The sequence below is a fragment of the Juglans microcarpa x Juglans regia genome, chromosome 4D (assembly GCF_004785595.1).
Source record: "Juglans microcarpa x Juglans regia isolate MS1-56 chromosome 4D, Jm3101_v1.0, whole genome shotgun sequence".
NCBI classification, from domain to species: Eukaryota; Viridiplantae; Streptophyta; class Magnoliopsida; order Fagales; family Juglandaceae; genus Juglans; species Juglans microcarpa x Juglans regia.
Window position 1 is genome coordinate 23,352,119 of NC_054600.1, and position 16,760 is coordinate 23,368,878.

A 16,760-nucleotide genomic window follows, 5' to 3' on the forward strand; every position below is an offset into this window, starting at 1 on the left:
ATTGAAATACATGTGCAACTTCTGTCGCTCTCCCAACGTGCAAAGCTGTTGTCCCTTGAGCTAGCTCGCTTTCTTTTCCCCAAGCAAGCAGCACGTACGTTAATAAAAACATCAGATGTATAAAAGGAGGGGTGACCACACACGCGGTACAGCAAACACTTTTAACTGTAAAATGGTCCCCATCCCATCCAATGATTCTTGTTCAAAACTTATAAGATGAGGAACTATCTTCGAATGGCGATTATGATTCAGCCTGCGCAGATCATAAACTGAAATGTCAGAGTGGAGACTGGCATGAGTTTGCATCCACTGCACTTCATTGTTTGAGAATGATCAATTAAGGGAAAAACATGGGACTATTTTAATATTTTTCGAAGAGGGAACTGATCAACGACGTCGACTTGGGCGGTTTGTCTTTGTGGGCTACAAGCAGATCATGGTTTTGTTGATCTTTTTGACTGGCGTGACAAATCGACACATGTTGAGGTTGTTCGGGTGCCACGTGGACGTTGTTTATGGGCGGATATATATCACCATATCTTACCTCTTTAATCAATCTGCCAAGAAAATAAAAGAAAAAATAGGAGAAAAGAGTTTTCCAGGGACCGAAAATAAGGTTATGTTTGAAATTTGGATTGAATTGAAATCAATTAAGTTTAGGTTAATTTTAATTTTAGTCTAACATTTAAAATTTTAATTCTTAAATTACTAAATTTATTTCAATTCAAAATTTTTTTACACGTGGGACCACAACTTTATTTTTAACTCAACACCTCTTTACATACGGGATTCATGACTTTTTTAACTTCTCATAAATATATTTAAATTTTTCTTAACATCCGAACACATCTTAGATAGACTCTACAAAACTTACTCAACCATCTCAATTCACTAATATTCATAAAGAATTCAGTTCATCTCAACTCAGTTCAACATCCAATCCTGAAAAATCGGTATGTACATAAACAATTAAGATAAAAGATCTGGGCAAGTTTGGCAAGTGGGATGAGATACAAAGTTTCGTCTCATCTCATCTCATCATTATAATTTTTTTAAATTTTTACATAAAATATAATAAATAATTTAACTTTTTTAAATCTTAAAATAATAATTATATTAAAAATAATATTTTTAATTTTCATCTAAAACCAAAATTTCATCTAACTATCCACTTTCCGGCAATGAGAACGGGGGTTACTTCCACTTTCCACTTTCCACTTTCCTTGTGTAAGATAAAGTGAAGAACGATAAAATATTTGTATCCATCAAAAGTAATGAACTATTATTCCCTTTACGTTACGAGGTTTTTGCTTTAAATGACTTTAATCCCTTCAAAAAAGATAGAAAGATCTAAACCAAAAATGGAAAGAGAAATCATCTTTGCACTATTTTTAAAAAAATAAATAAATTTAAAATTCACATAAAAAAATTATTTTTTAATAATAAATTTTACTATTTTTTAAAATAAATACGCGACTTACATTATAGGCTATATATCTAGCTAGCATTAACCCACAACCAACATCATAAAATAGAAAGGGAAATATGGGGAAAAAAAAAAAAATAGTGTTTAGGTGTAACCAGCAAATATTCTATTGGTGCAAGTTTGGTTACGTTAACCAATGAACTGCTTCCAAATCACTCCAAAGTTTCCACCAAATTTCCTATAAATTAATTAGGAAGGATGTAACATAGCTAGGGAGGGGCTGCGCGCTATTGACTATTGAGCCACTCAAAGTCAAGACTTGAGGGCGGTTTCTTCTGGGGCCATATTCCTCGATCGATTGGCTATCTATTAATTGATGAAGACTATAAGATCCCTTCTTGTTTGAGAATATTACACAGTTTAGTGAACATATTATATATGCATTAAATCGTATGTTTGTCAGGTGTATCATCTTTTAACCACGTTAGAAGAATTGCACTCACTTGATACGTACGTTATTAGCTGTAACGCAATTAATTTGTTGCATATTCATAAATATGTCTTTGCACGAGAAATTAATGGGTGACACGAGGGGTTTGGTTTTGATCTAGTCCTAATGGGTGGCGACTCATCCATTACTAATTAATGGCTAATGTTGGGACCAAATGGCCCAAAAAAGAGCACTTACGAGCCCTTATACATTTTTTTTAATGACCTCTTTAAGACTTATTCAATGTCAAACTATTTATTAACTTTACTATATATGACTCTAAATATATATATATATATATATATATATTTATATATTGACCTTAAATTGCTAACATTATATTAAAAAAAAAATGTTGTAGTTTCAAAAAGATTTTATAAAAGTAGACATATAAACTAATATAATTTTATATAATATATTAGATCAATTTTACAATAAAAATAATTCTATAATTTAATATATTATGTCAAATCACATCCGTTTATGAAATTACTTTTATAGAATCAATTTTTTTATGGTTAAAAAACATTTCTCCTATAATAATAGACATCAAATTACATAATCGTCAACTCCAATTAACACCAACCCCATTTAATATATATATATATATATATATATATATATTTATATAATTAAGTTATAGGTTTCCAAATGTTGCCTAAACAGTCATTTGGATTAAGAAACACTCAATTCATTTTATTTGATCTAATCTCATTATTATAATTTTTTAAAATTTTCACATAAAATATAATAAATAATTTAATTTTTTTAAATCTTAAAATAATAATAATATTAAAAAATAATATTTTATTTAATTTTTAACTTTTATCTAAAAATATCTCATCCTATCTCACTATCTAAACAGCTCCTAAATATTTTGTTACAGGTATACATGTTACATATATGTGCACTCTATTTGATTTCGTAAAATCATTTCCGAGGGGATTAGAAATACTTTGCTGGTGGTAGGTGCGCGCACGATCTTTCGTTTGAACTTTCTATACGATTCAAATGAGCTTATTAGCTTTGGCGATTGTCCTATTTTTCAGGCACGTCTACCTTGGTCTCGTCTAACCTTAGGGGCCCGACTCCCAAGTCCCAACCCCATTCACCTATTCCAAAATTTATGTTATTCCATTTTTCCAACGTTTAAAAGTCAAAATATACAACACTTTTAACCAAGACAGGGGTAGTTCCGTAATACCACCAAAATCCAGGCGTAGTTTAACATTCTCTCAAAGCATAAATACCAAACCCCGACCCCGAACCCCCAAACGCTGCACCAGAGACCCTCGAGAGGGAAAGGAAAAATCTCACACCCACCGGAGCCACTCTGTTCCCCGGTGAGTTAACTCGTTACTCACTCAGATACCGATACTTCCCTATATCGAGAGAGAGGCCCGCACACGGAATTTTGATTTGTAGAAGAGCGAGGAGATGGGCTCGGAGCTGATTTTCAGAGGCCATGAGAGCCAACCCGTGTCGGACACGTACTCGCCGAAGCGACCGAAGCCGTGGCTCTCCGTAACGCGTCCGATTCGGTACATGCTGCGGGAGCAACGGCTCGTCTTCGTCCTCGTTGGCATTGCTATAGCGACCCTCGTTTTTAGTCTCCTCCCCTCCTCCTCTCCGTCCAGCGTCTCGTACGGGCACGGATATGTCCCGATCCACGAGACCAACTTCGACTCCGACGCGAACCGGATGGTCCACGACAGGCCCGCCCTTTACGAGGACCGTTCCGCCTTCCCGATGTACAATTCGGGCGGGAAGGTACCACTGGGGCTGAAACGCAAGGGGCTCCGGATCGTGGTAACGGGTGGGGCCGGGTTCGTCGGGTCCCATCTAGTGGACCGTCTGATGGAGCGAGGAGATAGCGTGATCGTCGTCGATAACTTCTTCACGGGGAGGAAAGAGAACGTGATGCACCACTTCGGGAACCCCAGGTTCGAGCTCATCCGGCACGATGTCGTCGAGCCTCTCCTGCTCGAAGTCGACCAGATCTACCACCTCGCTTGCCCCGCCTCTCCCGTCCACTATAAGTTCAACCCCGTCAAGACCATCATATCCTTTTCAATCAATCAACGTGTTTTTCATAGACGCTCCTCTTATTTATTTTTCTTTTCTCCTCTTTTTTATCATCTGTGTTTCCTTAATTGCGAGTTTTTTCTCACAAGACCAATGTGGTGGGAACCCTGAACATGCTGGGGCTGGCAAAGAGGGTCGGTGCGCGGTTTTTGCTAACGAGCACCAGTGAGGTGTACGGAGATCCCCTGCAGCACCCCCAGGTCGAAACCTACTGGGGAAACGTCAATCCCATCGGTGAGTTCACGTTGTTTCATTGTCTATTTTCTCTTTTGCGGCATTCTATTTCGCCGGCGCCAACTTGATTTAGACATCACGCGTTTCGTTTCTGTCCGGTGGACGGCGTTTCGTTTTTGTCGAGACGGTGCACCTTAGCATGGTTTCAAGGTGCTGGTCTAATTAGCGCTGGAACAGGGAGTAAGTGTAGTAGGATTCCAGTTGTCGTTTGTTTGAAAGTCGGGCCACGTGGCCATGGTAGTGGGTCCCGCGACTTCAAAAAAGGAGTAGTCCGTGATTGACGGGTCTACTAATCGAACGGTGTAGATTGCGTCTTGAATTTGATTTTTTCTCCCTCTCCCGATCAATGGCTTAGAACAGTAAAAAGGGGGAGAGTTGGAGGGCATTGGTGTAATCTCGGATAGAAAAGAAACTAATAGTTTTCTTTTTCTGTTTTTTTTTTTTTTTTCAAAAAAGAAGTAGATCTGACAGTTTCGTTTGGGATCCTGTCTGTTCGACAGGTGTTAGAAGTTGTTACGACGAGGGAAAGCGTACGGCTGAAACGTTGACCATGGACTACCATAGAGGTGCAGAAGTTGAGGTCAGTAGCTATATAACATTTTTAATTGAGAAATAAAGTGGTCCCCACTGTTGTTCTTCTTCTTTTTTTTTTTTTTTTTTTTTTTTTTTTTGTTATGTCTGCAGTATCATGAATGGATGGATGTATGTAACTATGTATGTACATGGGCTTGTTTTGTTGCGTTGCAGGTTAGGATTGCGAGAATATTCAACACCTACGGGCCTAGAATGTGCATCGATGATGGTCGTGTCGTGAGCAACTTTGTTGCCCAGGTTGGTAGATCTTTGAGGATATTCTCGCAAAATGAGCTGTCTTTTTCTTTTTTTAAATTAATTAATTAGTTTCTTAATGATTATTAATGGTGATGTTGTGTAGGCATTAAGAAAGGAGCCTTTGACTGTTTATGGTGACGGGAAGCAGACTAGGAGCTTCCAATATGTATCTGACCTGGTACGTTAATAGTACTGGTTTCTTTGCCAAGTTCGAAATGGGTGTTTCTACTTTATTTATTCTGTTTGATGATGCCAAAATAATAATTTTAGGCCTTTTTTCTTTCTATTACAAGTTGGTTTTGATACGCTTTTTAAATCTCCAATTGCTTCTTATACCATATTACTTGAACTTTCAATGGTTAAAGATTTAAGGCCAAGATTACGATACTTTGATTGGAAGTTCCTAACCGGATGCAATTGCTTTAGGCTTGTTTGTATATGGTTACTTGATAGAAAGCTTGGCATTATGCATAGCTTAGCCTAAAATACATAATTATTTACCCCGTGTGCGTGATGATGCATATAAAATAACACAATTTGTGGAAATTTGGTGCCTAATTTGGAAGTTATATATAGTTGGTGTGCTGGTAGAGTAATTTCCATCATGAAGCATACATCATTTTTTTTTAACGAGCAGCATACATCCTTTTTGTTAAAGAAAATTATTGTATATGCCTCAGAAAGTACACTGAATTTGTTTATATGTGCATGTGTGTGTTGGGCGCCGAATCAGTTTTCAGACTACTTAAAATGGTAAATGTCTTGCCTTGTGGTATATAGGTCCAAATGGGTTTCCTTGTCTTTATGTCTATTCATAAGTTTGTTACCTCTATTTCTCATGAGGCATACATCAATTTCCGAAAAGAGCCAATTTGATAGCCTAAGGCAGGCCTGTCATTTTAATTGCCCGGCCACCTTGATATAAAACTTGGTCCAGATTGCAGAGCCAATTGGAATTCTTTCAGAACTGTAAAAGTTGAAAGCAGGATTCCTATGTTCATTTCAGCATTTAATTGATCATACTTATATGAAAATTTACATTTGATGCCAATTTTGGTAAACCATGGAAAGGGAGATGCCTTCTGGGGTAGTTGGGTATCTGTGGTAGGCTGGCATTCCATTGACTAAAATACCTATTTAATTGATTTCTTAAAATAGGTATCTGGGGTAGGCTTTTCGCTAGAACAAAATGGGTAGGTTCTATTTCATACCATGAATGGTTGCCTCCACAACGCATTATCAGAAGGTTTGTCTCATTATTGGTCCCAACTGTGAGAGGGATTGATGTGGAACAGTCGATGTTGTAAAAAAAGTCCAAAATGAAATTGGTTATATGATTTTTTCCATTTGATTAGTGTTTTTTATGGTAAACTTGCAATTACGGTTAGTAGCTACTGCTCAGGGTTATGGAGATTGTTTAGTTTGATGTGTACTATGTGTGCTACTATAGGTGGAGGGTCTGATGCGCCTTATGGAAGGAGAACATGTGGGACCTTTCAATCTTGGAAATCCGGGTGAATTCACCATGCTTGAGCTTGCTCATGTAAGTTTATTGCTCTTCCTATGGAATGCATCCCTTTTCTTTGGAGTTTCCTGTTCCATGCCATTTCTTTTAGGATAGAATTAATTTTTGTTGTCCTTTATGATTCTTAATGTTTAGATTTTCTAGTTTTAGAGAAGACAAAGTGGCCCTGCCCAACAGAGCTCTGTTGTAGCAAATATACAATTATATGATACGAATAATTTATTTTTGCGCTCTATTATTGATGCAGGTGGTCCAGGAAACAATTGACCCAGATGCAAAGATAGAGTACAAACCCAACACAGAGGATGACCCACACAAAAGGAAGCCTGATATCACCAAGGCTAAAGAGCTACTTGGTTGGGAACCAAAGGTGGAACTTCGCAAGGGCCTTCCTCTAATGGTCTCGGACTTCCGAAAACGCATCTTTGGAGACCACAAGGAAGGCGTTTCCACAACCACCATGTAATTCTAAGCCACAATATATAGTTTTTAAGAGTGACAGAGGGAAATTAAGGATCATTGTCTGGGGAAATAGGTTTACCCCCTCCCGACAATACAGCAACAACACCAGAAACAGCAGAGCAGCATGTGAGCTCGTTTATCCGTCTTTACAATAGGTACTTAAGAGGTGTACCTTGTGGCACTTTATTTTTATCTGAGGTTTGTAATTTCTGGGTTACTGCCCCTTTGCCGTTTAAATAGATTGGTGATTCCCAAAGTTCTTTTTAAGTCCTATTTGTTACGAGGCCTGCAGCAATTGCTTATATCTTCTGCATCTATCTTATTCCTGTTTAAATTGGACTAGCTTGCAGAGGAACCATGGATTTCTTGCTCAAAATATAATTTTTCCAATTAATATCTGCATTTGTATACGTGGAAACTTGATAGTTTTTCACTTTTTTCTTTCCCATAATCAATTAAAGCAGATTCTGTCTTTTAAAGTGTTTCATTTTAGATTTGAGAAATTATTAAGTTCTAATAAAAAAAATTACTATAATTTGAGATTGAATTAGGAAATGATAAAAAAAAAAAATGAAATACTTTCGAAGAGCAAGTCAAAAGACATGATATTCCGCTGAGAGTTCCATGGAGTAGATTGTCACCCTCGAGCCTTGTCATAAGAATAACGACTACCATTTCACAGGCAGGATTCAAAGGCTTTTCAGTGTTGGGTGGGGGTGTGGGTGGCTTTGTTAGGTTCACAAGTTCCCCTTTTTGACAGCTAAAAGGCTTTCAACTACCATCGTGTAAAGAGAAGTCAAGGAAAATTCTTCTGATGCCTGATGGGTCCCTCTGGCCCTTGGTGAGCAGAGTAACTCGGAATACGTGCCCTATCATCTTCGAGCAATTCTAACAGTAGTTCGATATAAACAAAATGGGAGAATGCTGGGGCTACTATCAAAAGTGTACATTAGTACAAATAATTTCTTTTATTATTATTTTTAATATGTTTTAAACATTTTTAACTATTAAAAAAATTAAAAAATATAATTTTATTAGTAATTATTTTCTTAATTATTAAAAAATAAAAATAAAAATAAAAATATATGATTAGGCATATTTAGTGAGCATATTTGGTGGGCATACTCTTATTTTCCAAACAAATAAATGACAAATCACGAACTAGTCTTATTTGGTTTGGTAGATGAAAACTCATCTAATTTTTATAATTTTTTTAAATTTTTATATAAAATATAATAAATAATTTAATTTTTTTAAATTTTTAAATAAAAATTATATTAAAAAATTAAATTTTAATAATATTTTATTCAATTTTTTTTTTTATCATCTTACCCACGTAAACAAACCAGTCCAAAACAATCCACAACAAAACTGCCAGGTGATGCAGAACTTGAACAACATGTAATCATCATAGAGCTCAATTCAAGGCTGCCTGACATCTTTTTTTTTTTTTTTTCCTTGGAGATTGCAAAAGCGACTATAATTATTATAAGACTGAAAACATTGTGTCATCAATTTCTGTCCAGTTTTAATTTTTAGAGTTTGAATACTCTACAAACCTAAACCGGTTGTCACAGCTATTTCATTGAAGACAAGCTATGAATTTTTGTAACGGTTTTATAGTGATTGATATTTAATTCTATATCCCAACATCTTCAATTCTTACGCTTTCAAATTGATATGCAACACACATGGAAATATTTGGGTGTGGTCGATGCAAGTGATTAGATGGTTGATAGATAGTGAAAGTATTTTATTTTTTTATTATAAATATTTTAAATTTTTACACAAATTATAATAAACAATTTAATTTTTTCAAATTTTAAAATAATAATAGTATTAAAAAAATAATATTTTAATAATATTTTCTTCAACTTTTAACTCTCATTTCAACTCATTATCCAAATTGCACGTAAGGCTATGTTTGGATTTCAAGATCACCTCAACTCATTTCAAACTAATAATTGATGGGATCAATTATTTTTTTAAACTTTTCATAAAAAGTTAAATCCATTTCAATCTATTTTATATATTCAAACACATATTTTAATATATTTACATTCAAACACATCTCAATAGAACTCACAAAATATTATTATTCATAAATGAACTCAGATCATTTGAAATCACCTTAACATGCAAATGCAACGACTTTGTTTGGTTGTTGAGATAGTCTCAACCTATCTCATTTCATCTCAACATCCAAATATTACTCAAGTACAAACACTTTTCAGTTTCAAACTTTTAACTTTTCACTTAATTATTATAAATTTCTTAAACTTTCAAAAAAAAAAAAAAAAAAAAAAAGATCAATTTTTTTCAAATCTTAAAATATATATAATATTAATAAATAATATTCTAACTTTATAATTTTTTTATTTAATCTTTTCTCTCATTTTTCAAAATCTTATAAAATATATCAACTCAAACTATTTCAATACTATTCACATGCTATTTAATTATTATTTTCAAATTTCTTATCTCAAGTCCAAATCTGGACAGACTCATTTAGTTACATAGATGAGATGAAAGTTTAATAAAATATTGTTAAAATGTAATTTTTTAATATTATTTTTTTTTAAATTTATAAAAGTTAAATTATTTATTATATTTTGTGTACGAGTTTTAAAAAAATTATAATAATTAGATAAGACGAGATGAGTTGAAATAGTTTCTCTAATCAAACGTGTAAATTTTTGGCATAATTATAGTTAGTGTGTAGTATATGCTCTACGTAATGCAATCACCGGAGACGTACGCAGGAGAAAACAGGCCACTTATTTCAATTCCTTTTCAAAATTCACTTCAAATTTTGGGAGGAAACGAAGACCGCTATAGATCGTACTCGTCATACCGAAAAAGATTATTTAGGAGCAGACACAAGCACTCGATCGGTTAAAGAGTGGGCTACATAGCAGAGCGATGGAACATCCGGCGCCGTCCCCTCAATCCACAAAGATAGCTGCTGCTTTGCCTTCGTCTGTTTATTGTGGCAGGTGATGCGGCGGAGGCGACGGCTATCTCAATGCCATTGTTAAATGGGTGGTGAGTTGGTCGAACGGTGACAGCGCTGTTATCGCTCGTGTGCTTGCCAAGCCAAGCTATGATGTCCGCAAACACAATCTCGACGTTCTCGTCGGGCTCTCCAGACGTTAAACCGTGCCACATTCCTGGGTACAATTTTATGGTCTTGTCTAAGCTGCTGGCTTGCTCGTACAATGCCCTGCTTACTTCTGGGTCTGTCACTGTATCTGCTTCCCCATGCAACACAAAGAATGGAAGGGTCACCTGCACAAATACCAGCCAGCCATAATTAATGCAAAAAAAAAAAAAAAAAAAAAAATGAAAGACGTCTGCTCTGATTGTCACTAATAAATTAATAATAATAATAAAAAAAAAAGAACAGTAGTTTGAAAGCAAAACGACAACCTCGTTTAAACTTTCTTCAAGGCTCATGCTTGTTCTCAGCATCTCGAGTGCAGTTTTCAGCCTAGGCTTGTCTTGGTAAATCAACTTGTTGCTCCTTATCTGTGTCCATCATGGAAAGAAAATAGATACGCAGCTTGACTTAGATCTTCAGAGAATGGCTAATGTATCCTAATGATCTTATTGATTACAATTGCAGATAAGTAATAATCTTACTTCTTCGCGCTTGATAGGGTCTTTGAAGGCCGCATCGATCACATCCTTTGTGGGAACTATCTTCCATTTTGGAATAATATCTTCAACTCGCGTCAAGATATTCACAATCACAGGGTGTGGCTTCACCTTCTCGGAGATCTACCAATGTATCACATAATCTCACGTCAACTTTTTTGGGGGATGGAGAGTACTAATTAAACAATATATAGTTATTGGCATTTAATCAAACAATTAGCTAAGTTCGATTTTATCTCATGGAAAGTATACATATATACCTTACACATGGGTGCAACAAGAACAGCACCATTCCAAAAAGAAGGGTCCTTTTTATGCAAAAGTAGGGCCACTGCCCCTCCCATCGACTCTCCATACAAGAACCTGCACTTATTCCTGTACTCTTCCTGCACTGAGAAGTTAACCATTGTGAATATATTTTAGGGGCCGGGGTACTATTGGATATTATATATTACGATCGATCGGTGGCTAATTGAGATGATGATCATGATCATGATCATAAATCAGAAGCATACCGCTAACTGACTTGAAGAAATCATAGCAATCATTAACGATGTTTTCGAACTTCTTGATGTAACAACGAGCACCCTTAGACCGTCCATGTCCTTCGTAATCAATCCCAAACACAGCATATCCCGCCCGCGCAAGCCTGATCCCACATTCTGGAACAACCAATATCTCATCATGTCAATCCACTGGGCATCTGTTAAAACACATTTTCCAAAGATCTCTTCCAATCTTTCCACGAGTTTTAGAGGACAATGATTTAATACAATACACAGTGATTAACTTTAGTATTATTCACTCTGCTTACCCAAAAGGAGACACTCCTTATTGTTCCAGTCGGAGCCTGACCCACTTACGATTCAACCACATATATATCTCATTGTCGTGTAGCAAAACAGCAACATAGATGGTATTGATTGGTCCTTTTACGATTTACCCAATTTCAGTTCGTTCATGACCATAATAAACAATTCCTATGCCTATGATCCCTTCCGCATAAAACATGAGAAAATAATGCATGATTTGGATACGAGATATTCTTAGATATTTTCAGGTATTTATTACTATTAATTATTTTATTATTACTTTTTATTATTATTCATCTATCATTATTTTTTTATTATTATTCACAGAATATCTAAAAATACCTCACTATCCAAACACAATCTTAATATTTAAGTTCTAACACTAGATAGATACAGATATAAGACATTTTACGTGAATCCTACTAATATTATTTGATGTCGTTTTTATAAGATTTTTGGACAATATGAACCCGACAAGTGCATAATATCGAGTTCATATTGTGCTTATATTTCTTTCTCTTAAAATAATTAGATCAAATAATTAAAGAGGATTGCAATTAATAGCTAGCGAGCGTAGTTCTAACACCAACACTATTTAGTTATTTTGATTATAATTTAAAGATAATTAAATAATTTAAATGAAGTTTTTTTCATGAGAGAGAATTAAAGGAGGATGTTTAAAGTGAGACAAGCACTATAAATAATGACAGCTGGTTCGATACAATTATATGTAATTAAACACGTGCGTATACCGTACCATCGATGATAATATTTTCATCATACATTAATGCAGTTCTCACCTGTCATCACTATTAATGTACGGATAATAATAGGGTTCAATTAGTATCCACCTAATACTAAGGACATTTTTTTATCATTTTTTTTAAATATTTTTTAATATTTTTAATTATTAAAAAAATATATAATTTTATTAATACTCACTTCTTTAATCATAAAATAAAATTAAAAAATTAAAAAAAAATCAAATAAATAAATAATAAATAAATAATAGTAAGATATTAACCTATCATTATTGTTAATGTACATTGATTCGAAGGTATTCTATTCTTTTAAGAGAAAGTTTATTTTGTCTCCCTAATTTGACACCTCTATTTGACACCTAGTCAAAATTTATTTTTTTATTTTATTTTATTTTTACTTAATAGTTAAGGAAGTAATTTTAAGTGTATTGGTATATTTTTTTTATTTTTTAAATATATTTAAATATGTTAAAAAAATGTAAAAAAAAAAAAAAAAAAAAATTTACGCTGGGCGGTATGCCCAGCGGTCAAAATGGGGCGGCATAGTAGCCGCCCCTTCTCTTAATATTGGAAATTTAAGTTGTAGTTGATGAGCTTTTCGTATTTCTTTCCTTCTTTTTATATATATATATATATATAATTGTGTTTTTCAAAAGATGATATAACATGGAAGAGGAAAAGAAAAAGCGAGGGTTTCAACAGTATCCTTAATGATAATCATGAGCCTCAGGCAAAAGAAAGCCTAGTGCCGACCCAAACCCCACCAGGATTTTGGTCATTTTCTTATTCCCACAAACCAAGAAGAAGATAAGATATATGATGCGGTGACCAGACACCAGTGCTCTCTGATGGGTTTGTTCAGTGAGGTCACTTAGGATTAGGAAGACATCGTTGGTGCTGAGGATATGGACAGACAACAAATGGCCGCTAAACTTTATCTTCAATAGTATTGTCTATTTTCTGCCTGGAGCGAGAGTAGAAAAAAAAATGTAGTGCAGTTTTCTTATGTGCACCCTTACACCCTGTCTGATTCTGAAAAAACAGAAACGATAACGTTGGTGCAGAGGACATGTTAATAATTTTTTACTACTCTCTTTATTACTTTTAATTTTTTTTTATTATTTTTCTCTTACTTAATAATTAAAATAGTAATTATTAATAAAATTATATATTTTTTGAGATTTTTCTTAATGATTAAAGATATTAAAAAAATACTTAAAATAAAATAAAAAATAAAAATTTCAAATACATTATGTAGTAATAAAAATATGATAGGAAATAATAAGTCTATCATTATCCATGTTAATTATCTCTACAGAGAAAGGTCATTGTGATAAGTCTATTATTAAATTTTTTTTTTTTCATATATATTATGAATTTATACATTTATTTCAAAAACAGGTGTACGAGATTTATATATCCTAAATAGCAAGTACAATTTAAAAGGCTTCGGAAAAAATTAAATGCCAATAATAGACATTTTAGTGTGCGGTCACTAGCTACTAGTTCACCCCCAAAAGAATCGATGTGGTTGGGTCAAGAGTTCAAGTACGGATGTACAAGAGACTTTTGTAATTAGCTAATAGATGTTACACCGAAAGTGAGACACTTTTTTCTTTTTTTGGCGGTGACCGTGATCATCAGAAGTGGGTATTTTCAGATCAGAATATTTTAGAATTTCATTACAAATTCTAAGCTTAGATTTGGAAAGAGAAATTTATAATATCATAGAGATGATTTAATATTTATTTACATTTACTATTTAAAATATTTGCTAATATAACAATAAATATTACAGAACTCACAGTTTTCGTGTATGTTTCTCTTTGAATTTAAAAACTAGAATTCTAACAAAAAAAATCTAACTTTCTCACAAGAAAAGTACCTTATCTATGCTAGTTCCTACATATAATGTATTAGGTGAACAAATTTCAACCAAGGTGCTTATAGATGGTTAGAATTTTGAAGCTTGCAAATAATGGGCATCTTTAAGGGATGGTGGTGGTTAGAAATGGGGTATTCCATCTCGAATTATAGATCTAGATTTAGGTTGCATTTGGGTAGTGAGATGTTACGTGAATAGTAATAAAAAAAATAATAAAAAATAATGATAAAATACTAAATAATAGTAAAATAATAAATAATAGTGAAGTACTTTCCTCAGTACCCAAAAGATTCACAGAGATGGCAATGGGTGAGTGAACTCTACACTACTTATTAACAATTCAAAGTGCTCAAAAGATCCACAGAGATAGAAATTAAAGTTATTGTAGATACATTGTATGATCCCTCCCTCTAAAACCAGGATTTGTTCTTTCATGCAGCAAAACTCATTAATAATAGCGTAAGCAGGCTTTTGGTCTTTTGGACAGGTTAGGTGAACAAATTTCTGGCTGAAATTTGAAAAGTTACTTATTGGGGTGGTTGGAACTTTGAAGCTTTGCCAATAATAGTTTCTTAAAGGGTTGGTGTTGCAACTTTTCTTTTGGTAATTTGGTAACTTTTTTCGTTTTTGGGATTCTTTAATTTGTACATGTTAAAAGATGCAAATGATCAGAGAGAAAGATGTAAATCATTAAAATCACATTGAAGTTGATACCCACAATCTATTGTCAATTGAATGCAAAGATAAAGAAAAGACAAAAAAAAGGCAAATATAAAAGAGATTAATTAACGTGACCATTCGATGTTTTAAAATATTAGATTAAGTCTCCTTTAGATATTGAAAATCTTTTATTTCATCTCATTTTATTATTATAATTTTTTTAAATTTTTATACGAAATATAATAATAAATTCAACTTTTTTAAATTTTAAAATAATATTAATATTAAAAAATAATATTTTATTTAACTTTTATCATAATTTCACCTCATCTAAATCAACTATACCAACGGTACATAAATTGGATCAATCAAAGGTACGTCTGGGAAACATAGAAAATTGTTGCAACCATTGGAGCAATGCACAGAGACAATTAGGATGCAGTGGGTAGAACTAACAAAGTGGAAAAGACAAAGAAAAATGAGTTGTTTGAGAGAATTTATTACCTCTCATGAAGCCGCTGCACTCCATGCCATAACCTGCAAACTCCATTAATCGATACGAATTTAATAATCGCACCTATGAGAACAGAGAGCTCTGAGAGAGAGAGAGAGGGGTACCATGGCAAAGGAAAACAAGAGCGTTTGGAGAAGAGAAAGGCAGCCATCTGCAAGTAAAGAGCTGCACTCCTCTTGGATTTCTTATATATTCCTGATAAATGTTTCAACATCATAACTTTTCTGTTTTTGGAAGCCATTGCAACACCCAGAAGAAAGACAATAATAAAGCTAATTAAATGAAGAAGAAAAATATGGAAGATACTTACTTCTTGATATACAAAGGCCTGCTCCATCTTCTTCATGCTAGAGCTCAGAACACAAAGATTAAGCAACCCAATAGATCTTCCATGCTTACATTCACAAGTAATAGATCTATCTATATTAGCTCTTCAAAGATAAGAACAGGACAGGAGATGGATGATGATGTTTGCTTATGTAGTCAAAGAGACGTTCTGGTTCATGAGGAGGCAGAGAGCTTTTAAGAACATACTAGCAAAGTTGGAATATATATATATATAGAGAGAGAGAGAGAGAGAGAGAGAGAGAGATGCCTCTTATTTGGGTATTTAATTATTTATTTATTTTGGTTGGGGGGTATTTGATTATTTGGGTATTGAAGGAGCCCAACCCGTTTTTGCAGTGAACAACTTCAAGACGGAAAAATGGGCGTTAGGTCTAAAAATGATTTATATATAATATTTTTTTTATTATATTTAATATAATTATATTTTAAATGAAAAATATTTTTATAAAATAATTTATAAAAATAAAATAATTTTATAAAAAATATTTATATTTTAAAATATTATTGTGAATGTATTATAAAGTATGTTGCGTGTATCACAGTTCGGTTGGCTGAGTCGACCCTCCAACATGGTCTCAGTCCTTATCATGAATGACGGCGTCACGTTATCTAGAGATTTGAAATCTAATCCTATGAGAACAAATTTCCTATTGGCTATATGATGATATATATTGCTGTTTGGACGTAATCCAATTCACATCCCAGTTACGAACATGATCTACTCCATGATGTCTACCCAAAACCTTCAACACTTTCTTTCCACTTGCAATAATATAAAAAACTTTTCCAACCCCTTTGAACTGTAGACGATGCGTAGGGCATCACATGATTAATTGTTGTCAACTCAACTTCAATATATATCACATGTTTTTGGGTTAAAGTTACGTTTACTTCTTCAATTCATTTCAACACATTATTATAATTTTTTTATATTTTAATATAAAATATAATAAATAATTTAATTTTTTTAAATTTTAAAATAATAATAATATTAAAAAATAATATTATAATAATATTTTATCATTTTAACTTAATTCAACTCAATTTAATATCTAAAAATAACCTAAATA

General features: G+C 33.4%; 2 protein-coding genes across 3 annotated transcripts; one reads left to right on the forward strand and one right to left on the reverse strand.

Annotated features, from left to right (window-relative positions):
* The first annotated feature begins 3,171 nt into the window (after positions 1–3,171).
* Positions 3,172–7,309, forward strand: LOC121259863 (UDP-glucuronic acid decarboxylase 2-like). Its single transcript, XM_041161659.1, has 7 exons — positions 3,172–3,977; positions 4,088–4,235; positions 4,736–4,815; positions 4,983–5,066; positions 5,170–5,244; positions 6,517–6,609; positions 6,839–7,309. The coding sequence occupies exons 1-7, from the start codon at positions 3,354–3,356 to the stop codon at positions 7,055–7,057; spliced, it is 1,323 nt and encodes a 440-aa protein (XP_041017593.1). The 5' UTR covers positions 3,172–3,353; the 3' UTR covers positions 7,058–7,309.
* Positions 7,310–9,815: 2,506 nt separating this feature from the next.
* Positions 9,816–16,050, reverse strand: LOC121261424 (caffeoylshikimate esterase-like). 2 transcript variants are annotated; one of them, XM_041163777.1, is made up of 8 exons: positions 15,653–16,050; positions 15,447–15,537; positions 15,333–15,365; positions 11,226–11,372; positions 10,971–11,101; positions 10,696–10,833; positions 10,483–10,581; positions 9,816–10,341 (listed from the first exon to the last, which is right to left on the reverse strand). In XM_041163777.1, exons 1-8 carry the CDS (start codon positions 15,686–15,688, stop codon positions 9,961–9,963), a joined length of 1,056 nt encoding a protein of 351 aa, XP_041019711.1. In that variant the 5' UTR covers positions 15,689–16,050; the 3' UTR covers positions 9,816–9,960. The 2 variants fall into 2 exon arrangements, with proteins under 2 accessions (XP_041019711.1, XP_041019712.1); XM_041163778.1 differs by lacking the exons at positions 15,333–15,365; positions 15,447–15,537; positions 15,653–16,050 and having other exon boundaries at positions 10,971–11,096; positions 11,226–11,360.
* Between the last annotated feature and the right edge of the window lie 710 nt (positions 16,051–16,760).